The 25,938-nt window shown below is 46.4% G+C and overlaps 1 protein-coding gene across 18 annotated transcripts in view; it reads right to left on the bottom strand.

The window, feature by feature from the left end:
- BCAS3 (BCAS3 microtubule associated cell migration factor) overlaps nucleotides 1-25,938 on the bottom strand; it is a 535,871-nt gene that overhangs the window by 440,056 nt on the left and 69,877 nt on the right. For all 18 annotated transcript variants that reach the window (XR_008311725.1, XR_008311724.1, XR_008311723.1 and 15 more), the window contains 2 exons: nucleotides 8,906-9,013; nucleotides 5,507-5,583 (listed from right to left, as the gene is read on the bottom strand). Coding sequence is in view for 15 of the 18 variants with exons in the window: in XM_053274524.1 (XP_053130499.1) it covers nucleotides 5,507-5,583; nucleotides 8,906-9,013 (185 nt within the window). In the remaining 3 variants the exon portion in view is untranslated. The remainder of the gene's footprint in view (nucleotides 1-5,506; nucleotides 5,584-8,905; nucleotides 9,014-25,938) is intronic.

Here is a 25,938-nt window from a genome sequence, read left to right as displayed (position 1 = left end):
GCCAGCCGCGAGGAATGAAGCAGAGGCGGCGGCAAAGGGTCCGGACCAGCTGCAAGGAGAGAAAAGGTAGCGGCAAAGGGTCCGGACCGGGCAGCACTATGGGCAGCGGGGGCGGCATTCAGTTCATGCCCCGCAGAGAGAAAAAACATCGTGGGACAAACCGAGAAAAAAGTGAAGAACAAAGGGAGAAAAACAAAAGATAGAAAAAGAGAAAAAGGATAAGACAAAAAAAAGAAAAACACCCAACAACCCCCAAAAACACACCCAATACAGAAAGAATAGAGAAAAGGGGGGGGGGAGCTAGCGCCCATTATTATAACTGGCTTAAAAATACTAGTATCAGATATAAACTGATAAAAATCTTCCTGGAAAACATAGGCCAAAAGGGCCATTGCCGGTTGTAGAAGTTGTCTTCAAAGCAGCCTGAGGCCTCGGGGGTGGGGGGGAGGTATACCTGACAAAGCCTATTTAGAACACAACACAAATAGGGCAGGAGGAGTTTAAAGCCGTTTCCTAACCAAAGACAGCTGCGTTGCCCAGTCCGGCAAAACTGGCCGGATTTAAAGCAAAGCTCCTACGCCTCACTTGAAGTTTTCATTTCAAGCAGGCCAGCAAGTTGAAGTGCTGCCTTCAAGAAGACATCATCAGCTCATGGAGATGCAGCCACACAAGGGCCATGACTAGTGTCATACAGTCATACGAGAGCCGGGGTCCACATTGCCCAGAAGTGCCATTTAAGATGAGGAATTTCATTCGAGAGGCCGGCTGGCTCTCAAAGTCTTAAGATGCTGCACTTGGAAAAGGATCCAGTGCTTCCCTGGGTGTTCGAGAAGTCAAGCAACATGGCAGAAAGTACCAGCGGTGTGGATCTTCTCAAGCAGGCAAGTCTAGCCAAAACATCTTCATAAGAACATAGGAAGCTGCCTTATACAGAGTCAAGACCACTGGGTTGGTCTAGCTCAGTACTGCCTGCGCTGAGAGGCAGTGCCTCTCCAAGGAGAGGAGAGCTGCTCTGGTGGTTGCAAGCATGACTTGTCCACTTAGCTAAGCAGGGTCTGCCCTGGTTGCATATGAATGGGAGACTAGAAGTGTGAGCACTGCAAGAGATTCCCCTCAGGGGATGGAGCTGCTCTGGGAAGAGCAGAAGGTTTCAAGTTCCCTCCCTGGCAGCATCTCCAAGAGAGGGCTGAGAGAGAGTCCTGCCTGCAACCCTGGAGAAGCCGCTGCCAGTCTGTGAAGACAATACTGAGCTAGATAGACCAAGGGTCTGACTCAGTATATGGCAGCTTCCTATGTTCCAAGGTTTCAGGCAGGAGTCTTTCCTAGTCCTACCTGGAAATGCTGCCAGGCATTGAACTGGGAACACGATTACACCGAGGCACAGACAAGACCAGGTAAACAGCCTGAAGAGCACAGATGAGGTGCTTCTGAGCCGAGCGTTCTTGGGAAATCTTTTGAGTCAGAGCCATGTTGAGTGTGCGTCTGCCCTCTGCAGGAGTCCAACCCAGCAGGAGGAGGACCTTGTTAGGTTCAAACGACCCGCCTACCCCGGCCACACAAGGCACCAGTCCTGCATTAATATCTTTAAATAAGTAATGTATCTGTACAATTTGATGTACCAAGGGCAGAATCATCATTTTTAATATAGGACAGAATAAGCACACAACTAAATTCTTCAAGAAAATAGCCTCTTCGGGGACTCGGCTGCAGCATGTCAATAGAAACGTGGTGCCAGATAATGGCTGCAATCACCGGCTTCCTCCCCAGAGACAAAGAACACGTCGGCACAAAGATGACGAGAGTCAGGGGAAGCGGGACGTCACTTGCTCCTGCAGGCCAAGATACATCTGCATCACAATATGTAATATTAAACAAGAGACCTTGTCACTTCCAGAGGGAAAGAGTAATACATAGATCTTGACAGAGGTGCATGTACTCTTGGCCGCAGCTTGATTTTTTGATTTTTGGTCACTTTCCATATGTCAACAATGTGGGGAGGACACAGTTAGGTGTTGTTTTTTTAAGGGCTTAGCTGATCAATCGAGTTTTAATCAAATAGTAAATTAATTAAATCTGCATACATATGCTTATGACTAAAACAAATATCCTTTTATGGAAAATAGGCTTGCTTGTTAGAGTGCTGGACTAGGACTGGGGAGACCCGAGTTCAAATCCCCATTCAGTCAGACTTGCTGGGTGGCTCTGGGCCAGTCACTTCTCTCTCAGCCTAACCTACTTCACAGGGTTGTTGTGAGGAGAAACTTAAGTATGTAGTACACCGCTCTGGGCTCCTTGGAGGAAGAGTGGGATATAAAATGTAAATAATAATAAAAATAATAATAATTTTTAGAGGGAGCATGAGTTAAAAGGAAATGTCTCCTCTGATGTAGAACTTGCACTGGACACACAAGAGCCAGTTTTTCCTAGTGGTTAGTGTTGGGCTAGGAATAAGGAAACATGCGTTCGAATCCTGATGAGTCATGAAACTCATTGAGCGACAATGGGGCAATCCCTTTCTCTCCGCCTAACATACTCTCAGCCTCACTGGGCTGTTGTGAAGACAAAGCCAGGGCGGGTGGCTGGGGTGAGAAGAATCATTTCCACCATCTGAGCTTTTGGAGAAACGGCAGGACAAAAACATAATTAAAACAATGAACATGTTTTAGGTGAGTTGTCCTGTTAAACAGGGGTGCCTTTTTAATCAATTAAAAAAGGTTTGTAAGTGATTAAATGGATTAAAAGTTGCAGGCAAGCAAGAAGATATGCTTGCACATATATACACACACAGCCCTTGAGAGGAAGATTGTCTATATTATATAGCTTGGGGTGTGGGTGGGTGTTAATGTAGGGGTGGTTGGCAGTGTTCCCTGTAACAGAGAATCCCAGTTGTTGACTACAACTCCCAGCATCCCCAGTCAAAGACCATAGCAGATGGGGATGCTGGGAGCTGTAGTCATCCACATCTGAAATTCCTGGATACAGGGAACACTGGTGGTTGGCCTGCCTTAAGAACAGAAGGTTAGTCGAGAAAGCCTTCTAGGCAAACCTTCTCCTGTTCCAAAATTTCTAGAGATTCAACATACTTTGGAGTGGGCTGGGGGGGGGGGGGTGAGAGCTAAGAAGCCAAGGCGAGGAAATCAGAAAGGGATTTTGTTTTCACTAGATGCTCCTGCAGAGTCTGCAGCCCTGATTTCACACTTTGAATGGAACAGGTATCAGCAGCAGCTACAGAACCATCACTTCAGGCCGTAAAATCAAGCCAGATTCTCTGTAGCCAAGGGCTGGTTCCTCGAGATCTCACAGCCATGATGTGGGGAGAAACTGACACCTATTGGTAACTTGAAGATTACTCCAAACACGTCACTATTTTTTCCCCTCCTTTGAAGCAAAGAAGTTGCTCCCAGCTTGAAAATACACACAGAGAGACAGAGTGTTGCAACACAGAGACTCGCTAAATACAAAGCAATTCCACCCCCCCCCACCCCAAAAATTCTACACATACTAGACTTCAGCTTTCCTTTTAAGGACTAAAGTCTCCTCTTAGTGAAAGCAAGCGTCTGCTGCTGTGGGCAGGGGAGGGCAAAACAAAAACCAGTAAACAAATATACATCAAGGCCAGCCTTGCTCACCCTCTTCAAAAGACGGGAAGGGTTTGCAGTTAACAGAAGACAGAGCGAGAGACAGTCAGGGTTCTGTGTACACAAGCAGAGAGGGGTGCCTCTGCCCGGGTGAACTTGGGTCTCCCTAGAGCGCGGTACTTGCTGCCGCCAGCAGGGGACCTATCTATGGAGAAGTCGCCTTCCGTGTCCATGCTTCTTTATGTAGACACTTATACGCCATTTCCCAGCCGGAGTCATCCAAGGGGTTCGCCGCATAATTGTTCTGGACTAAAAGTTGGTGACACACTTCACTTTCTCCTCAAAAAGATACAGAGTGTATGTACTTGAATTCAAGCCTAGGTTTCCCCCCCCCCCAAGTTCTTTGATGCCTTGAATTCAGAGTCCTGTTCCTTTCAGGTAAATATGGGAATAACCTGTTTTTAAGGGGGTCATCTTAAAACCAGAGTCATTTGGGTAAATACAGTATGTATTTTCTCAGCCAGCTCCGAAGTACAACCGGCAGGCAGTTTTTCTACTACAACGACAACAAATATTTATATATCACTTTTCAACAAAAGTCCCCAAAGTGGTTCAAACAGAAATACATCAATAGAATGGCTCCCTGTCCCAAAGGGCTCACAATCTAAAAAGAAACACAAGGCAGACACCAGCAACAGCCACTGGAGGAATGCTGCGCTGGGGTTGGATAGGGCCAGTTGTTCTCCCCCTGCTAAACACAAGAGAATCACCACGTTAAAAAGGTGCCTCTATGCTCAGTTTTTCTGCAGTGTGGCATAGCTAGATTTGTATTGCCTGTTGGCATCCCACCTTCTCTTTGCCCAGGCAGAGAGTTCAGGGGTGGGGACAATGGAGATGCTGCTTGAATTCCCCTGAAACTATTGGCTGTAGCTGGGGCTCCCAACCCCAAGAGAATCCATGCTGCATGGGGGCCTCCCTAGGCCAGGAGGCACAGAGTGCAGATGTGTCCAGCATGGTGGCTGAATCCACCAAGCTGCATGCACTTCAGCCCCTCTCATGACTCACTAGTGTGCCCTGGCACTACGTCTGTGAACACCAATAGAAACAAAAAAAATTTAATAAAATAAACCAACAGCCAGAGCCAAGCCAGCCAAAAACAGCAGCTCCCAACCACTTACGTGCACCCCAAAGGCTGGCCATTCTTTTGGCAGGCTGACTAAGCCATTCTGGCATATGTACGGTGTGAGAAATGTCGTGGCATCTGCACTGTCCCCATTTTTGCACCTTAAAGCAGAAGGGGTGTATACCTGTAGCTCAGTACAGCTGCTCCTGGATACGCAGCCTGGAAAACAGAGAGGGAGACAGACTGCACCCTCCCTAAGCAGGGTCTCTTTTGCATGTGACCAGTGAGGTCGCTGCAAATTCAGAAGTGCAGAAGGCGCTCTCTCCACAATAGCCCCCACAGCCAAGCCCACCCCAACAGCCAGAGGAGCCGAGAAGCACTGGCCGTCTGTCCCTGCATGTGTTCCATTCCAAATGCATCCTGAACACCATTCTAGGTTAGGATTGATGTATGGTTCAATTCATAGCCACAAATTCTCATGATAATTCCTAACTCCTCATAAGAGAATGATGGAGGAATGTTGACAGACCAGAAGCCTCCAAGAGCAGACTAGAGAGTGGGAGATTGCACAAGAACCCATCTCTCTCCTTGCAAAATTCTTACACTTTCAAGGAGTTTGTGCATCCCACATTATTAAGAGTCCTGGGTGTTCAGCACACTTATGGGATTTCCAGAGCTGGCCACCATGTGACCATGTGGAATGGATTTCTGAGGGAGCCACCCACGCCAATATGATTCAGCCACAACCATTTGGGGGGTGGGAGTGGGGGGGAGGCAATGAAATGGAACTCAATGTGATGCTTACTTGTGAGAAAAAACTTTTTGGTGAATGTGCAGCTGTCGAAGGCAGCAATTTTCTCCTGCAAGATGACAACCAGGATCCTGTAGACACAAAGGATTGAACTGCTAAGACACTCCCAGGTGTTACAGAAGACACGGGGCTGCCACCAAAAACAGCACTCCTATGTCTAACTCTTCCTCTCTCCCGTAACATCACCAAGCTGTGTGTTTCCCTCATTTGGAAGCCCGTGATTTGGACCAAGGCTGAAGCCCACAGTATGACAATAGCATGTTGTGTGCAGAGTTTCACACCACCAATGATTCTCAGCCTGGGTCATGACCCCCTCGGAGGGTCCCGCGATGAGTTGGGGGAAGCAAGAAGAAGCGTGTGTGTGCCAAAGCCAACGTTTATTTTTAGGCAGAAACAATCTATCACTATATTTTAAGAGGAACTGTATATGTTTTACAGTGTCTTTTAATGAGAGGTTTGTGCTTGCTTGCCATCAGTTCATTTCTTCACGTTGGGCTGAACAGAAGCAACATCCTGCAGCAGTTCATTCTCCATGGCCAGGGCTTCATGGCTCAGTATTTGCACTATTATTATTATTGGAACCATCAACAAGAATTCCAGTTTGCACTAGGATGCTGCTGCAAATGGGATTAGGACTTCTCAGGCTTCAGGTTCAAGGACTCTCAGATCTCTGCTCCTTCCCAAGCACGCCCAACAGACACAGAAGGCTGAAGAGCTTCCTTCTGACAGATCATGTGGATCAGCAGGTCTGGCCAGCCAGTGAGTGAAAGAGTCCCTATCTCAGAAGAACTTACTGACTTTCCAAAATGGTAGCTTAGTCAGAAATGAGAGCAAGGGGCATTACTGAGCTGAACACTCCCCAGCTTCAGTCTATGCACAGCACTTAGAAACTTTTAGGTGTCATAACAAATAATGAATCTCAGCCACAGACAGGACTTGACGGTGTCACAATGCTAGGTAGCTGATCAGCTTCAGTTCTGTTTATGCTCAGGCACTACTATGCGCAAGTGAAGCTCGTTTGAGTACCAGTCACACAGTGAGGGATCACTCTAAGGATCAAATAGTTTTCCTGTCCTTATACAAGGGCACCTGAAAAATCAGCAAAACAGGGGGCTCCATTCAATTCTGATATGGCTGTTTGTGAAATTGCTCCCCTTCCATTGCAGCTAGGCCAGAGGGAACAATTCAGCTAGGCTCCCAACAAGAAGGAACACTTGGAGGGCACGGGGAAGGGAACTTTACTCGTAAAAAGCAGTTCTAGACATTACAGAAGAGGAATCAGATACAGAGCTGCCATTTTCAGAGGCAGCTCTGTTTCTTCTGAAGTGTCTACAGCAAAGAATTTATTTCAATCACAGCACAAGGAATTCCTCAGCTAAGGAAAAGCCACAGAAGCTGAAGGACATGGACAACACCATGTTCCACAGCGTGGAGCCCCTAGGAATGTACAATGGTGGCTAAGGAGAGGCCTCATGCAGTGATCCAGTGAACAGGGAAGGCACAAGTACACACATGCTCTGGTTCCCATCTATGAAACACTGGAGTGAATGCAAAAGGCTTGTTCTTCTTTGTAGCAATCAGCCACCCCTTCCCCTAAAGAGTTAACTGGAAGTTAACCCTGTCCTGACTGACAGGCTGGTGAACTCCTGGACTTAGCCAATCAGCACACCAGGTGGGTGGGACCTAGAGGACTGTTGGGAGGAAGAAGGCAGTTCTTTATTAGAGAAGGACATGTGGCCAGGAGGAATGGCTGCAGGGAAATGACTCTGTGGATCCTTGAAAGTCAGGAGGGCAGGAAGCTTGAATTCTCCTCTGGAGTTTGGTGAGTTCAAGAAAAGGAAGCCTGGGCTTAGGCTTCGGGAAGTTTAGTCTAGGGAAGGGTTTTAGTCAGACTTTGCATTAGAAATTATATTCCTTTTATGTGTGTGTTCCTGCAATGTAATTAAAATAAGAAACACTAGCCAACACCCTACCAACGTTCTACCTAGGGTGTTGCAAAATTCTCTATAAACGTGCCTAAGACAACCTATTTTTGTAATATACTAAGTATTTTTGAGTGTAATTAAGAAAGCTAAAAAACTTCAGACAGAAGCAGTCTGCAGCCTAAAGCTTTTCTTTTCACAAACCTCTCTGAGTTGGTTTTTAACTCAGAAAAAAGGTCCGGGGGGGGCGAAGGGGTTTTTTCCTCTGATACAAACATATCCTCAGCTGTTCAGCAGCTATCAGTTTTCTCACCACATGTAGGCTTGCACGTGGAAGATTTCTGTACTTGTCCAAGAGTCAAATTAAGAGAATATCTTTGCTTTCTGGGTTATCCTGCCCCAAGCCCAGAGACGTACTGTAGACCCAGGGGGTGGTGGCAGCCTTTGAACCTACCAATAATATAAAAGTTTTAGGAGAAGCCTAGGGAGGCAGCTCAGCAGGGATGATTCAGCATTTCTCATGTGAGCTTGCTCTGAGACAAAGGCTTTAATCTGCTACATTCTTACATAAAAGAACAACCTGACTGCAATTAGTCTGAAAGAGACAAACCTTGCCCTGCCCCTCTTTACCGGTTCATTTATTCACGTAGTTTGTGAGTTCCTATGTACATGATCATATTGGGATGGGGCTTCCTTGTAAGAATCAACCCTCCACCCTTCCAACAAGGCATTAACACAACCCCCAAATGCTGCTGTTATACCTCCTGCAATTTACGTTTTAAAACAATTCATTCTCTCTGGTGACTCAAATGAAAAACCGCCACTGGCACATCACATATTAATCTAAAAAAGTGTTTCAGCCTCGAAAATAATCACATTGCTGATTTTTATTGCAAATCTGCCGGGCATGACAGCCGTGCCTTATTTGTTGAAAGTGTTCTCCCCCCTCTTTTTTTTTGTTTCCCCCCTCCATACAATGGAATTAAGAGTGGGAGGAAGGGAGGAAGTTTTATGTAATAAATCACTTAAAATGATTGCCAGGGCATGAAGTGCAAGGGCAAAAACAATGAAGAAAATTTCAAAAAGGAGAGCAACTGGGAAGCCATTTTCTATCACTGTAATGCTCATTACAACATATGCCAAGGCTTAGGAGGCCCCCTTCTTTCCCCATTCTGCAGCTACAAGGGGCTCACCAACAGAAGTTACAGTGCAAAGGCCAGGAAGGGAACCCGGTTGAAGTCCTGGCTGGCACTAACACCACCATGTGGCCACATTTAAAACACACACACACCTGCCATGTGAGTCTGTGAAAGAGGCCCTTAGACCTCAGCCCAAATTCTTGCCTGACCACAGAATCACTGTCTAGCCTTCGACAAACTAGTCCTCCTCTCTTTCAGCCTAACCTACCTCACTGGCTTAGCAAGGCCGCACCGCAACACCGGGGCGGGTGGGGGGGAGGAGAAGGGCTTACCTTTTATTGCAGTGGAGATCATAAATAGGTGTCTTGAACTGTATGGATTTGACCATTTCCCCCGTTCGCAGAGAATGAAGATCTACGCAGCAGTAAGGAGGGCTGGTGCTGGAAGAGATGAGGGAATTGCTAAAATAAATAAAGTTGTATCATTTATTTATTTATTTGTTAGCTGCCCTACAACCAGTTGTTCCCTAGGCAGCTCACAACACATTAAAACATCCAATATAAATTCAAATACAATACACAATGATTTAAAAACTTGTTTAAAAATCAAGTTTAAAAATGTGAGCTCAAGCAGAATCATAGTCATGGAGTTAGAGGAAGCCTTGAAGGTAATCTACAACCCCCTGCTTGATGTAGAAAATCAGGAGCTAGAGTACCCCCCACAACAGCTGGCTGACCGGCCTCTCCTTGAAGTTTTCGAGCAAAGGAGTATCCATCACTACCTAAGTATTTGGTGCCACTGTCAAACTCATCTTACTTTTAAGAGGTACTATCATCAATCAATCAACCTTTATTACGGTCAGAGACCAGCATAAAATTTCATCCACTAGAAGGACTAATAGTAAATAAGGGTTTCAAATACGGGAGGATAAAGGCATGATAATACACATCATAAAAGGCCTAAAGTTAAGAATGATTGCGTTTAAAAGGAGACAAATTAAAATAGATAAGGAGACAAGTTAAAATAGATAATATGACTACATATATACCTGTTTATTTTATTTATTTATTTATTTTTACATTTCTATACTGCCTTTCGTTAAAAGAAAACCCCAAGGCGGTTCCTGTTAATACCATAAGAACTAAAAGAGCTAAAAATAAGGAGATATAATAATACTATTTTTATTTCTATTCCTAATACTATTTCTATTCCAAAAATGCACAGAGGAGATAAAGGGGGGGGGGCATAATATGTTAATAAAACTGAGCAAACCAGATTAAAAATTACAAGAAGCATTAAAAGCAATAATTACAAAAAGCATTAAAAACAATAAAAACACAGAAAAGGGAGACGTGGGCAAATGTAAAGACTCTCCAGAGTCAGATTAAGGCTATCAGGGCTCACAGCCGGTCATCCTCTGACGGACGCCAATCGCAGCTGCACAGTACCTGGCAACGCTATATGTAATGGCAAGTCAGAGAGTAGCAGAAAGCTATAGAATTGGCTTGGACAACCCAGATACTTGCTCAACAGTGGAAGGACGAGTGAGGCACGGATGTCTTTATATAACGAGCAGTACAGAAGGACATGCTCAGTAGTTTTGATCTGTCCTAAGCCACAGGGGCATAGTCGCTCTGCAAAAGGGATCCTTCTATAACGGTCATCTAGCACTGCAGAGAGGAGGATCTGCAGACGTTGGCCCACAACTCTCATTACCCCTGGCCACTGTTCCCTCTAAGGCAAGCACATGTGTGCACGCTCACAAGTTTTTGGATGTCTGTTCAGTTCAATTTAGATTCCGCTTAGGTTGGATCAGGAAGGCCCCATTCTGAAGGCAGGTGCGCACACACTGCCTTGATACTACCGCTCAGAACAAAACTCATTCTGCACAAAGTTGGGGGGGGGAATAGAGGGACCACTGCCCCTGGCTATTAACCATTGGTGCTGGGGATTATTCATACATTTTGTGTGTATATCCTGCTTTTCCTCCAAGGAGCCCAGAGGTACATGGATATGCTTGCCCTCACAACAATCCTGTGAGGTAGGCTAGGCTGAAAGAAGTGACTGGCCCAGAGTCACCCAGTGAGTTTCACAGCTGAATGGGGATTATGGGGATTGTAGTCCAAAAACAGCAGTGGGACAGATTTGTGCAGCCCTGCAAAACACAAAGATGTGGTCTGAGTAACCAGGATTCCTCCTTTGCAGCTGGTTGTGCAGGGAATAGAAGCGAGTTGGAGGGAGGTGTTTATAGGTGACACTGCCATAAAATATGGCCATTGGCTTCTTGATGCAGTGATTCAGGCTGAAAGTAGCCATCACAGAGACAGCAGGGTTCCCATCATTCCAGCATATTCTCTGTCTCCCGGCCGCCATTCTAGGAAACTTAGATGAATGATGTCATTTCCTCTCCTGCCCACACAGCCAGTCAAGTGGCGAGGGGACATTTGCAGCTCAGTGACATCACTTCACATGTTTTAGAGTCCTGAATGTTGCCCAGGGAGAGAAGAGGAGGAGCGGACACAGGGCTGAGGCCCTCACGGGTGCTCCCGTGGTCTCCAGAACATCTCTTTTCAGCCCCAGTGTTTTGACACATGGGTGCCAGGAAATTGGGTGGCCGAGAACGCTGAGGTTTTATGGCAAAACACAGACATGGTTGGAATGGAGATTCACAACTTACGCCCGGAAAGCTGAAGTGCACAGCTGTTCCTGTCATCCAAGTACAAAGAACCCCTGGTCGTTTTAACAGACTCCTTTTTTGTTTTAACAACAAAAATGCATATGTAGCACGTGCCACTTTTATCATTTTCATATAAATAAGGCTCTCCAGCTGTTCCTCTGCAAAAAAAGGGGGGGGGAAGGCCAGCTTTCTTTCAACAGGAAGAGTGTAGAAGAGCTGTGCAAGGGGCAAAAGAGAGAGCAGCGGGCGCCATCTTGCAGGCCAGGAAGAGCCTTTGATCTGGCAGCTCACTCCCGTGACGCCAGGATCTCGATCGGCTCCCAGCCCCTCTCCAAGAGGACACCGAAAGGTTGGCGGTTTCTGGGACCAGCACATAGGAAGTTGCAGAGAATGGCCAGCTGTGTAAACATACCACAGGAGCACACGTCTGAGAGAAATGTTAAGAAAGATGGATGTCCACTATTGCTAGGCTCCCACCAACAGGAGATGAGGTGGCAGAAGATTGCTCTCACGTGAAGATCACAGCGTTGAATGTTCCCTCTTTTCAAACTCCTTGCACACTGGAAATGAGATGTCTTGGAGAAGTGCTATAGCTTACCCGTTCTCTGTGGGGATGGGGCCATAGCTCAGTGGCAGAACATCTGCTTGGCATGCAGAAGGTCCCAGGTCCAATCCTGGCAGCATCTCCATGCAGGGCTGGGATAGACTCCAGCCTGAAACTTTAGAGTTTCCAAAAGTGGAGTTTCTACGCTGCCAGTCCATGTAGACCAGAGATTCTCGACATTGGGTCCCTAGATGGTATTGGACTTCAACTCCCATAATCCCCAACCAAAGGCCACTGGGGCTGGGGACTATGGGAGCTGAAGTCCAACAACATCAGGGGACCGAACGTTGAGAATCCTGGGTGTAGACAATACTTAGTTAGACGGACCAATACTCTCATTCGGCATAAGGCAACTTCCTATGTTCCTCTGATATACTTTATCCCTTTGCATTACTCCTAGACCAGGGTCCCCTACAGCTGCTCTTTGACTTGGGAGGAAAGCCTGCCCTGACATCAACTCCCCCAGACCTCATGGCAGCGTTCTGCATGTTACTTGGGTGTAGAGTGGGATTCGCTGCCACAACAGGCAGTAACATTCACTAAATTAGATAGCTTTCCAGGGAGAAAGCGGAGGACTAACACAGTCAAACTCCAACCAAAGATGCCTACAGACAGGAAACAAACCATTCTAAGGAAATAGTGCACTTGACTAATCTCTTTGGATTTATGACACGTGATTGCACAGTATTCTGTTTATGATATTTAGCAGATTTGTCCAAAATTGTACAGGGGCAGAGTCTGGGGTGGGAGGTAGAATCTCAAGGTTGTGTTTTTTTAAAAGTGGTATTTACCAAAAATGTGTGCACATCACCAAAACACAAAACAGCAGAAACCTTTTAAACCTACCACAAATTACAAGGCGCATGGAAACACTTATTTTTTAAATCAGAAAAAGGTGCCCCAATCCTAGATATGTGCTACTATAACTAATCCTTTTGCTGGAAAGAGGAAGGAGAAGCAATTTAGAACATAAGATGGTAATACTTTGTCCTGAATTCCCCGAGAACTGACCTCAGGAGTAAAATTCAGCTTAAACTAAGATGCAGCTTCTCTCGGATGCACTGTACTGCAGAGGATTCTCTGGATTTGTGCACATGCCTAGTTCTGCTTTCTTTCCAAGCATAAACCCACAAAACAAAGAACATGCTGAAAATGGCAGCCCGGAGTTGAGTTCTCCCATCCCTTCTGTAACATCTAGTTTAACTTGCCCCTTTGTTCTAGTGCCATTACTATGTGAACTTTCTGGGCCACATTTCACGTGATTGGCTGCTCATGGTGGTGGAGAAGCATCCTCATAATGACGTCAAGGGGCACGTTGAATCAGATGTTACAGACACAGACCCATGGAAAATTAGGACTGACAAAAGAAGTACTTTTTCCACACAACACATAACTAATATACAGAATTCCCGGCCATGGGATATGGCGATGGCGACCAGCTTGGGTGGTTATAAGTGGACCTTGGAAAAATTCACGGAGGACAGGTCCATCAGTGGCGACTAGTCCTGATGGTTGTAGGCCACCTCCAAGTTCAGAGGCAGGATGCCTCAGAATACTAGTTGCAGGGGAGCAATGGCAGGAGAGGAAACGCCTGGTGGGACACAGTGGGAAACTGGGTGCTGGACTTGATAGGCTTTGGGCCTGATCCAGCAAGGCTCTTCTTATGTTAAGAAGTTCCGCTCTCAGCCATAGAGAGCTGAGGTGGGGCAGATGGTTGAGAGGGCTGGTTGAGAGGGCACCAAAGGGCTAGTCTCACTCCTAGTTGAGAGGAAGGACCAAGTGAGCCATTGTGGGGAGGAGGACTGAGCGCTGAGCTCGAGGCATGTGACCCCTCTCTTGGTCCAATCACCCCACCTCCGTGCACCCTTTTGGTGTTGAATACAGCCCACTGATAGGCCTTGCCCAAAGACACTCATAATCCTGGAACATAGGAAGCTGCCTTAATACTGAATCAGACCCTTGGTCTATCTAGCTCAAAATTATATACACCGACTGGCAGCAGCTCTCCAAGGTTTCAGGCAAGAGTCTCTCCCAGCCTTATCTGGAGATTCTGTCAGGGAGTGAACCTGGGACCTTCTGCATGAAAGCTGACACTCTTCCACTGGGCTACATCCCCATCCCTGAAGGGGAATATTTTACAGTGCTCACATGTAGTCCCCCATTCAAATGCAAACCTGCTCAGCCAAGGGGACACTCCATACTCGCTACCACAAGACCAGTTAGGAACATAGGAAACTGCCATATACTGAGTCAGACCATTGGTCTATCTAGCTCAGCATTGTCTTCACAGACAGGCAGCAGCTTCTCCAAGGCAGCAGGCAGGAATCTCTCTCAGACCTATCTTGGAGATGCTGCCAGGGAGGCAACTTGGAGCCTAGATGCTCTTCCCAGAGCGGCTCCATCCCCTGAGGGGAATATCTTCCAGTGCTCACTCATCAAGTCTCCCATTCATATGCAACCAGGGCAGACCCTGCTTAGCTATGGGGACAAGCCATGCTTGCTACCACAAGACCAGCTCTCTTTTCCCTAGTTTCACTTGAGCGGGGCTTGCCTGGATCCGTCCCTGGCATTTACCACAGAGCCATGGAGGTACAGACAAGTCTATAAAACCAAGGAAAGGATATGCAGTCCAAGCATGGACAAAACACAATCCCAAGTGAGGATTAACAAGCCGGGCAGGCAGAAAGTGCAACATGAATCACGCAGCAAGTCCATTGCGTATTTTATTCAATCAACTGTGATATTTGAACCCGGCTGGTCTCCACCAGCCAGACAGGAAATCATCTGGCCATGCAGCAATCTCGGTCTCGGAGGCAGCGGTTGCCATGATGACGCAGAGGGAAGCAGGGATCCAAGGCATACTCAGAAATGCTCAGGGCAAAAAATTATTGTTGGGCAAGAGATCAGTTGGTTTTGGACTGGCAGAGCCTCAGCATCTGGCTCTGAAGATCCCAGACCTTATTTCTTTCAAAAAGAGGAGGTTTTTTAAAAGTGTGAAAACACCTTCTGGAAATACAAATAAAGAATCTTGGAGTATTACGAGCAGACCTTAGGGGCCGGTTCCAGGTTTCAGGGGGCCGTCAGCAAATTGCTCTCCACGGCACATGGAATATCAGAAGCTGCCTTAATACTATTGGTCCATCTAGCTCTGTATTGTCTGCACTGACCGGCAGCAGCTCTCCAAAGTTTCAGGCAGGAGTCTCTCCCAGCCCTGCCAGAGACTGAGCCTGGGCTCTCCTACATGCAACGCAGATGCTCTACCACTGCACTACAGCCCCATCTCCAAAGAAGAATATCACGTGGAGTCACCCATCAAGATGCAAACCAAGGCAGACCCCACTTAGCCAAGGGGATAATTCAGGGCTGTCCTTAAGAGAGCCCGAGCATGAAGCAAGGCTTGGGGCAGATCAACCAAATTGGGGGGCCCATCCAGTTAATTCTTGTGGGGGTTAAAAGAGTGGGGCCCGGGGTGGTCACCCAGCTTGCCCTGCCCCAAGGACACACAACTGCAAGCCCAGTTCTCTTTCCCATGGCGACTCATCAGTTTCCGAGCCCAATTCAAGGCACTGATATTGACCTTTACAGTTCTTCATGGAGTGGAACTTATGTATTTTAAGGTGAGAACATGTGTTTTAAAGAAAACACAGGATGCAATTGATGCGGGGTGGTATCCCTGTACAAGGTTTGCTGGGGGGAGGATTCCTTGGCACCAAAAGGAAGCTCTTCCTTGAGTGGATCTCCATGTGGAGCCCATTTCGAGGCAAGTAGGTTCTACATGTTTCTGTCCAAGTATGCCCCAATTGCGCTTTAAAAAAAATCACTGGAGAATATATCTTAATCCCTCACTCAGTGGCAATAGCACAGTATTTGCTCACATAACAGACTGGGGCTGGGGATAGACCGACACAGCTAAACCCGACTAAACTGTTGCATTTATTTATTTATTTATTGTTCAATTTATATGCCGCTTTTCATTAAAATAATCTCAAAGCCATTGACAATGCAATTAAAACAATGCATCGATCAAGTCTCCTACTGACCAACAGCAGCTCCGTCTTATCCGGATTAAATCTCAGTTTACTAGCCCACACCCAGCCCATCACAGCCTCCAAGCCCTGAATCAGGTCATCCACTGCCTCCCTAGGATTAGGTAATAAGGTGATATAGAGCTGAGTGTCATCTGGATATTGCTGACAACGCAGTCCATGTCCCCGGAGGGCCTCTCCCAGCCATTTCATGTAGATGTCGAATGGCATGTGGGACAAGACCGAACCCAGCGGGACCCCACAAGCCAACGAATCAGTTGTGCCCTCAGACCATTAGGATTGCTTCTGTTTCATTCGATGTGATTCATGCACACTATCTTATGTTATTAGGGGATAATGGCTGAGTAGGAGGAAGAGGAGGGTCATATTGTAATGGAAGAGAGGGCTCTGAGGACACACTGACAGACAAGAGACAACTCTGGTTTGGCCAGAAGCAAAGACAGTCCATGGTGCACACAGCACAGGGTGCATGTTGAGTCTCAAAATGAGATACTTGCCTTTTAAAAGTGTATTCTGCAAAGCCATCGAAAATAACACCCTGTTCCTAACATTTCCACAATAGCTTTGAGGCGCAGCATGAGCCAAGATTTTTTACATATGTATATATAAAATAATATAAAACAGATGGGGAGGGAGCAGAACTGTTTGCAAATAGTAGCTGTATAAGAGCAAGAGATGCTTCTGAGGGGACAGAAGCAACGGAAGATGCCGGTTCTGACATCACTGAGGGGGGCGGGGGGGCAGGGAGAAGAGGTGTGTGCTAGACAGGCCTTTGGCTGCGGTAGCAAAAGGATGAACAGCCAGTGGAAGCCTGGCCCAGTCTCTGGGCTTCTGGTGAAGATGGGTGGCATTTCTGTGAACCATGTTCTTACAAGCAACTATGTGCAAATACAGTTCCAGCTTTTCTAGCTCATTTACGAGTACCTCTACCATTTGTGGGGACGATTCGCTGGATCACACACACACACACACACACACACACACATTGTTATGCTATGCACATTTATTGTTGTTGCTTTGTAGGCAGCCTGAAGCAATTTGTGTTGGAAAAGCAGCTTGTAGGTAAGTGGTAAATCCATCAATAGCATGGCATGCCATTTCAGTTTACTTTCTGAAGGAAAAGAGGAGATCACTGTATATGTGTATCCCAAATAATGTTTGCACTTATGGTCTGACACAAACCAAATTTACACAACGGGGTCCTAGGGGACCCAGAAAAGTATTTTTTTAAAAAATAGTAGCATAGGAAGCTGCCTTATACCGAGTCAGACCATCGGTCCATCTAGCTCAGGAATGTCTACACAGTATGGCAGCAGCTTCTCCAAGGTTGCAGGCAGGCATCTCTCTCAGACCTATCTTGGAGATGCCAGAGAGGGAACTGGGAGCCTTCTGCATACAAGCAGGCAGATGCTCTTCCCAGTGCGGCGCCATCCCCTAAGGAGAATCCCTTACAATGCTCCCACATTCCATCTACCATTCAAATGCAAACCGGGGTGGACCCTGCTTAGAAAAGGGGACAATTCATGCTTGCTACCACAAGAGAAGCTCTCTGCCATCCTATATCAAGATGGCGGCCACTCAACTTATAAGCACCATCACTTTAGGAACATAAGAAGTTGCCTTACATACCAAGTCAGACCATGGGTCCCATCTGGCTCAGTATTGTCTGCACTGACTGGCAGAAGCAGGTCTGCAAGGTTCCAGGCAGGAGTCTCTCCCCGCCCTACCTGGAGATGCTGCCAGAGATTGAACCTGGGAGCATCTGCAAAGCAGATGCTCTACCACTGACCTACATGTTTACAGTCCAATACAAATCAAATGTGTAATACGTTTTAGGATCCACTCCGATACGAGTCTTTTCTTTACAATCACACATCCTTACCCCTGCTAACTAAGCAAGGAGGCACGTTTTAAAGTAATGACTCTTATACTGAACAGGGAGAGAGTAACTGCCCTCTTCAGCCCAGCACAACATCCCTCTCAGTGGCTATGGCCGGGGTCTCCCTTGTGTTTCTTTTAAAACTGTGAGCCCATTAGGGATAGGGAGCCATCTTATTCTTTTATTTCTATATAAACTACTTTAAGAATCCTTTTGCTGAAAAGTGGAATATAAATATTAATAAAGATAGATGGTGGCGATGATGTTGAAAACCAACATAGGAACAAAGGAAGCTGCCATATACAGAGTCAGACTATTGGTCTATCGAGCTCAGTATTGTCTTCACAGACTGGCAGCGGCTTTTCCAAGGTTGCAGGCAGGAATCTCTTTCAGCCCTATCTTGGAGATGCTGCCAGGGAAGGAATCTGGAACCTAGATGCTCTTCCCAGAGCGTCTCCATCCCCTAAGGGGAATCTCTTCCAGTGCTCACACTTCTAGGCTCCCATTCATATGCAATCAGGGCAGACCCTGCCTAGCTAAGGGGACAAGTCATGCTTGCTACCACAAGACCTGCTCTCCTCTGACCAAAGGCAGTCATAGACATTATCAGCATCTCCACTTTACAATTATATTGGAAAAAGAAGACAGTGGACAAATTAAATCCAATTTCCAAGGACAATAATCAAATACTATCATATGAATTTCATTCTAACAGTGTGCTTGGATATTAAACCAAGTGCAAAGTAGACTCAATTTGTGTCTACTCCAAACTACTTGCTTTCCTACTGTATTCCTCAGCCTCGTTAGTTCAAAGCTCCTTTTCAATACAACCCCTTCCTCAGCACTGATCTCAAACAGATTTTTGTAATAAAGAACCTTAGTTTGAAAAACACATGCTTCTGTCTCCCCAAATACATATGTAATACGTGTGCAAGGAACATATGTTTTTTCACATCTTGGTGTGAAACCTATTTTATTTTGAAACAAAGAGGCAGACCAGTTCTTAAAATTTAATCGAGTTCAAGTTCAACTGCCGTTCAGGAGGTAGTGCAGCTTACCCACCACGGAATATTTCACCTTGAAAGTATCAGGATGGGCATGGATGTGCTTGTTTTTTCAAAAGCGTTGGGTCATATGGGAAATGCTTCATAAATACAATTCAAATTTAGAGTCATATCCCTAAGTCCACCATTATCCAAAGTAGGGCATCACATCAAACATTTGGCATACATGGAGTCCCAAGACATCCTGTATTAGAAGAGTCTGAAAGAGGAAGTGTACTCCAAATTGGTTAGGGTATTTCTATACTAGACTCTGAAAGATATGACATTTTTAGATATGACGATCAAAACTCTGAAGAGGAGGTCTACTTCACAATAGGTGGCCAATATTCCACCACACAACAAGCCATGCCACAAATGGGATACAATGTTGGGTCACGGGAGTTCCAGTGCCCCCTTCATGTCTTTGAAGCGGCCTTGGATTAGGTAAGAGGGGAGTTCAAGTAGGAGTCAAAAACCGGCATGGATGCATGCCTTCATCTCCGGCTTGGAGGTTTCCCCAGAGGCCATTGTGGGAAACAGCATGCTGGACTAGATGGGCATCGAGCCTCATCCAGCAGGGCTGTTCTTATGAGGTGCTCCAAGCACCTAAGAAGAGCTGCACCAGAACAAGCCCTCCCTCAACCCCTGAAGTTAGGGAGAGGGCAAGGATGGTCCCCACAGTTGTGTTAAGCTTGGAAGACCTTCCACCGGCCTCCAAAGCACAGCACAAACCATGGAGTTTATTTCCTTGGCCACCACCTCCAAGGCTGGGAGATGAGGCTCATCACACTCGCCAGAAAGTGACAGAAGACTCGCCATGGCAAGCAGAGCTGCAGGCTCCCTGGCATTTTGCAATGTGTAAGGAAGGGAGTTCAAGGAAAAAAATATTTGATAGGGGAATAGGGGTGCTAACTAGGATCCAAAGAGTGCTCCCATCTTCATGCTGGAGGAAACACACTAGTACTACACACACACACACACACACACACACACACACACACACACACACACACTTGCTGCTTTCTGTGACACGTGACACTATTTCTCATGCAAGCAGGCATTCCAGCCATGGCCTTCCTTCCTAGGAAAACCTCAGCACGAGTCGTGCTTTCTGCGGCTGGGAGACAAGTCACATGTCAGCAGGATACGGCCATCATCATCCCATCACATTTTGCATTACTTCATATTCGTAGATAAATGGTTCTGTTTTAATATGGACTAAGAGATTATGAGAAATACGAATTTGTTGGTTTATGGATTTCCATATCCCTCAAAGAGCTTGGTCTTAAATCCATGATATCTCTATCCCACCTGCCTTTCAAGGGCTAAATTTTTGCATCCTGAGCTCTAAATTAGGTGAAAGGTATTCAAAATGACAACATTATGCAGATGGTCGACGGGAGTGAGGTTGGAAGAGAGGCTTAATCCGGCAAACAAAGATGGGATTTTGATTTTTTTTAAAAAAAACACCACGACTTTAGCACAATTTTCATTATGTAAAAGCATAGGCATCTCCTAAGACAACAAGAAATGTGATATTTCCACGGAACTACCACGCCGTCTAGTCCAGCTTGGTAGAGGCAAGGTCCACAACGCCCTCGCCTAATATATTCTCATCTAGTAAAATCATCAACTTTACCGTCAAGCCAAAGTCACAAAGACCACCAATGCTGTAAATGTTTAAAGCCCCAAAACGTGAAGTCAGACGGCTATCTGGTGCTCAAGGCCGATAAGTGAGTAAGTACCTTAGAAAAACAGGCCAGCCAAAGACCAATAACTGGGCAACACAAAAGGGAACTCAGTGGCCTACTGCAGCTGTTTTTGGACAACTCCCGTAATCCCCAGTCACAGCGGCCAATAGCCAGGGATTATGGGAGTTGTAGGTCAACAATTGCTCCGGGCCTAAGTTGAGCAGCCCTGCCCTAGGGTCTTACTGACTAGTGATTTAAATAGTGATTTAAATCATTTTTATTTAAATCCAATCCACCCTGGAAAGAGTATCTGCCTGCCTGCACACAGGAGGTGTCAGGTTCACTCCCAGGCATCTTCAGGCAGGGCTGGGATCGATTCCTGCCTGAAATCTCCAAGAGTCGCTGCTAGTCAGTGTAGACAATACTGAGCTACATGGACAAAAGGTCTGACTCAGTATAAACTAGCTTCCTATGTACCCGGGTTTGACACCCCTTTATCTGCTCATATTTTAATGTTCATGGCAGGATGGAGGCTGGAAGCAGAAGAATAGCACAACCCTCTGGAGCTTGCTGCCTAAAACAGCTACTTCGCTTAAATGCGCAGTAAGCAGGAACATAAGAATAGCCCTACTGGACAAGACCCAAGCTCTAGCTAGTCCAGTACCCTATTTCCCAGTGACCCACCAGATGCTTCTGGGAAGCACAGAGGCAAGAGCTGAGGGCATGCCCTCTCTCCTGCTGCTGTTGCTCCCCTGCAACTGGCATTTAGAGGCCTCCAAGGCTGGAGGTGGCCTATGGCCACCAGTCTTGTAGCCACTGATAGGCCTCTCCTCCGTGAATTTGTCTAAACCCCTTTTAAAGCCATCCAAGCTTGTGGCCATCACCACATCCCATGGCAAAGAATTCCATAGATTAACTATGTGCTGGGTGAAAAAGTAGTTCCTTTTGTCGGCCCTAAATTTCATGGCCTTCAGTTTCATGGGATGACCCTTTGTTCTAGTGCTATGAGAAAGGGAGAAAATGTTCGCTCTGTCCACTCTCTCTATTCCATGCATCATTTTATCTACCTCTATCATGTCTCCCTGTAGACGCCTCTTTTCCAAACCAAAAAGCCCCAGATGCTGTAGCCTTTCCTCATAAGGAAGGTGCTCTAGGCCCCTGATCACGTCGGCTGTCCTCTTCTGCCCCTTTTCCAGTTCTACAATGTCCTTCTTAGGATACGGTGACCAGAACTGCACGCAGTACTCCAAATGTGGCCGCACCATAGTTTTATATAGGGGCATTATACTATTGGCATTTGTATAGACATCCCTTGCCAACCACAGGTTTCCCAATTATGGATTTGAGTATACACGACTGGGAAATTGTAACTGGTCTTACCAACCGCAACCTGAGCATCCATGGTTTGGTGAGATTTTTTGGAATTTCTGTGGGTCAGGGGACCATTTCTTCTAATTTTTACAGTATTTTTCAGTCCTTTCGCGACCGCGATTCCTCTAACTCAGTTTCCAGTGCATTCCTATTGCTTGTCAACCACAAATTCTCCAACCGTTAGGTTTTCCAGGAACGGAACTCTCACAGTTGGCAAGGGAGGACTGTATTTTCAATCCCCTTCCTAATGATCCCTGGCATGGAATTGGCCTTTTTCATGGCTGCCACATACCGAGTCGACACTTTCAACAGGCTGTCCACCACGACTCCAAGTTCTCTCTCCTGGTCAGTCACTGACAGCTCAGGCCCTAGCAGTGCATATGTGAAGCTGGGGTTTTTTGCCCCAACACGCATCACTTCCTTACGTTGAACTGCATTTGCCATTTTCTCTCCCACTCACCCAGTTTAGAGAGATCCTTTTGGAGCTCCTAAAAATCAGTTTTGGATTTAACTATCCTAGATAGTTTAGTGTCATCTGCAAATCTGGCCACTTCACTGCTTACCCCAACTTCTAGATCAGTTATGAAAAAGTTAAAGAGCACTGGTCCCAGTACCGATCCCTGGGGGACCTCAGTTCTTTCTTCCCTCCACTGTGAAAATTGAATTTGTTCGTTGGTTAATTGAGTCGGAAGGAGTGGATATAAGAAGCCTGGGTGTAAAAAAGGGGGGCTGCTCCATTTCCACATTCCCAAATGTCTGTTAGCCCTCCTCGCTAACATTTTTGACCACCCCCCCCTTGACAACAACGTTCTACACATGAAAAGCAAGCTTTATCAGAGAGAAAGCTTCAAGTAAAACCTTCTGCCCAGACATGCTAGATGTGTAGGAAACTTGGAACATGCAGACGTATGATCTGGTAAGCAGCTACAGCGAAATGAGAAAGCACATGCTTTGCCTGCAGAAGGTAAATGCCCTGGCATTCTCCGTTAATGAGGTAGCGGGTTATGGAAAGGACTGTCAGAGATGCCAGTCAGAAGAGATCATACTGGGGCAAGGTAGACCAACAGCCTGGACCACATGAGCCTTCACCTGCTTATTGTAATGGTACAGTCCTCCCAGGAAGACTGTAGAAGTACTTTTCCTGAGCATCTGAATCAACGATCAGCAGCATCAGAGTGCAAGTTTCTGGTTTCCAGCATGCATGCACGAGGCCTGTGCACGGGCTGCAGAGGGAAATTTCGCTGATGTCTCCCAACAACAATCAAGGGTGGACTTAAGTTGTGGTTGACCACGGAATGGAACACCCTGATCAATTCCACTACAAAGGCCCCTATAGGGTGAAGGCAAGCCATCCAGCACAATGGAAGCCACAGCCAGCCAAGCAGAGAAAGGATTACAGCTCATCCGGTAAACATAAGTTGCCACCATCACGGGCAGACGAGAGGAACCCTGGTAGAAACCTCCACTTGACATTCTAGACGGGATGAAAACATCACGCACCAAACAAGCTTGCATTCTGCACATCAAGAGGGATGACCGCATGCCACACAGTTTAATAGAAAGTTCTGGGGTTGCTGAAAGGTTTGCAGCACTAAACACTGGCTCCAACTGATTCCAGAAAACCTGCATCGGCAGCCAAAACTTCTACCAGGCAAGCAGAGATGGCAAAACGCAGTAATTCTGCTGAGCCAATGAAAGACATTAAGCGCGTCCGCTGGCCCAGTTCTCGTGGAGTCTGCCAAAAGCGCAAAATTGCAAATCAATTTTGTTCAAATGCTCCATTTGCTGGATTTCAGCATATACTTTTCAAAACCTGGTCAGAAGCATATGAGGAGAGCATTCAAAAGACCAGGAAGGTTAATATAGATTCTGGCCGGGTGACTGCAGTATAAAGATTTGTGCGTTATTTGGAGGGGGAATGGGAGCCGCAGCAAGGAAATGACAATTAAAGAAATCACTCCCTTTCAGTCTATGGCCGGAGTGAATTTTTTTTTTAAAGGTTCATTCTGACAACTTAGTTGTAGTAGTAGTAGTAGTTGTTGTTGTTATTATTATTATTATTACATTTATATCCCGCTTTTCCTCCAAGGAGCCCAGAGTGGTGTACTACATACTTGCGTTTTCTCCTCACAACAACCCTGTGAAGTAGGTTAGGCTGAGAGAGAAGTGACTGGCCCAGAGTCACCCCAGCTAGTTTTATGGCTGAATGGGGATTTGAACTCAGGTCACCCTGGTCCTAGTCCCGCACTCTAACCACTACACCACATTGGCTCAAAGTTTGAGGCTAGTTCGAGGCAGGCAGAGGGGAGATCAGGATCTACTGACAGATCTCTAGGTGATTTGCAGTTGATTGGCTTAGAGTTCCAACTACCTAGAGTTTGCCAATAGCAAGTAAAATAGCCATTCAATAATAACAACAACAACAACAATGAATTTGCTACCATCGCTGGCCTTCTGAGAACTGCTATTCTCTCCATCGCAGCATTCCTCAACTGTAAAAGAATAGGAGAGTTAAGGGTTTGCCTTTGCGCAGCTCTGCTGGCTAGCTTTATTCCTTTATTTTCACATCCTGCTGCTCTTCCTCCAAGGAGCCCCAAGCAGTGTGCACTGATTCTCTATTGATTCTCACAACAAGCCTGTGAGGTCGGTTAAGCTAAGAGAGAGAAGCGACTGGCCCAGAGTCTCATGGCTGAGTGGGGATTTGAACTGAGGTCTCTCTGGTTCTAATGCAACACTCTAAGCACGACTATGCCAGACTGGCTATGTGGAGTTTAAACTCCTGGCCTGTCACAACTCAGACTAGCCCCATGTGCCCCTCACACAGAGTTGCCATGTCGCCCAAAATTCCAGGTTTCACCCGGACTTTAAGCATCTCACCCAGCTTGCTTAGCCCACCCAGATTCTCCCAGACTTCAGCTTTCATTTTTAAAAAAGCTACGCTGTAGCCCTTGTAGAAACGGAGTTATGGAGCAAAAGGTGCAATCACTCTTCTGCTCAGAAAATAATTTCCAGCCAATTTACATCATATGCAAATTAGGCACCCAGATTTGGAAAGCCAGAATAGGGCAACCCTACCCTTACAGGATACAGTGGGTAACAGGAAGCCCCAGCCACTCTTTTGCATCAGGCTCTGTGCCTCTCTCCCATCACTATCGTGCACCTGGGTCTAGCTGGTAGACCTCACAGCTCCAGTAAAAGGCAAACTAGAGGAGATCTGAAGTCTGCTAACCCCTCAGCAGTGTTCAGCCATCCTGCCTATGGGGAACTCTTATAGAAGGAAACAATATGATAGATATATAACTGTATTTATCCAAACACAAGCTGTGAAGACTAAATTGTCTGTAAAGACAAGCCCCTTAAAAACCGATAAAATTAATTCCTGTAGACGGAACAGGGGGGTGCATGGAGATGTGGCAAGCCACACACCCCTGAAGCCGTGACCATTGGTGGGCCCAGAGGGGGAGACCGGCGGGTGGGAGGAGGAAGTGGTGGCGTCGAGAAAAAATGGTGGCAGTGATGAGGTGGGAGGAGGAGGCGGAGGCGGCGGAGGGCAGCGGCCTCATGAGGGAGCCTGGTGGCAGTGGCGGCACGCCCTGGCAGAGGAGGTGGCCAGGCGAAAATGGTGGGGAGGGAGGGAAAACTGCAGGTGGAGGGATCCAAGATGGTGATGGAGACAGCTGCCTTTTAGAATCATCCTCCAACTCCAAGGTTTTATTGATATTTTTAACGGCTCTTATTAAGGATTTCTAGGTTACTCAGCAAACCCTTTCTGTAGTGGACGGCTGGGTATAATTATTTTGCAGTGCTATTACTGAATTCTTGAGATTATTTCTCTCTTTTCTCCCGCACTGCTATCTGCTGTATTTTCTGCTATCTATGCCTGATTAACAAAATGGGAAACAAAAATAAGAATAAGAAGCGACCTCGCTCCTCTCCAGAGCAAGCGGAGAAACAACATAAAGGTAAACAACAAAAAATTGATAACTTTCTGGCAACAAAGGACTTGGAAATTATTACAAAAGCTTTTCCAACAAGTAACAACTTTGATCCTTTG

Source organism: Hemicordylus capensis, chromosome 12, assembly GCF_027244095.1.
Source record: "Hemicordylus capensis ecotype Gifberg chromosome 12, rHemCap1.1.pri, whole genome shotgun sequence".
Classification (NCBI taxonomy): domain Eukaryota; kingdom Metazoa; phylum Chordata; class Lepidosauria; order Squamata; family Cordylidae; genus Hemicordylus; species Hemicordylus capensis.
The sequence above is the reverse complement of the archived record's forward strand: the minus strand, read 5'-3'. Positions and strand labels throughout refer to the sequence as shown.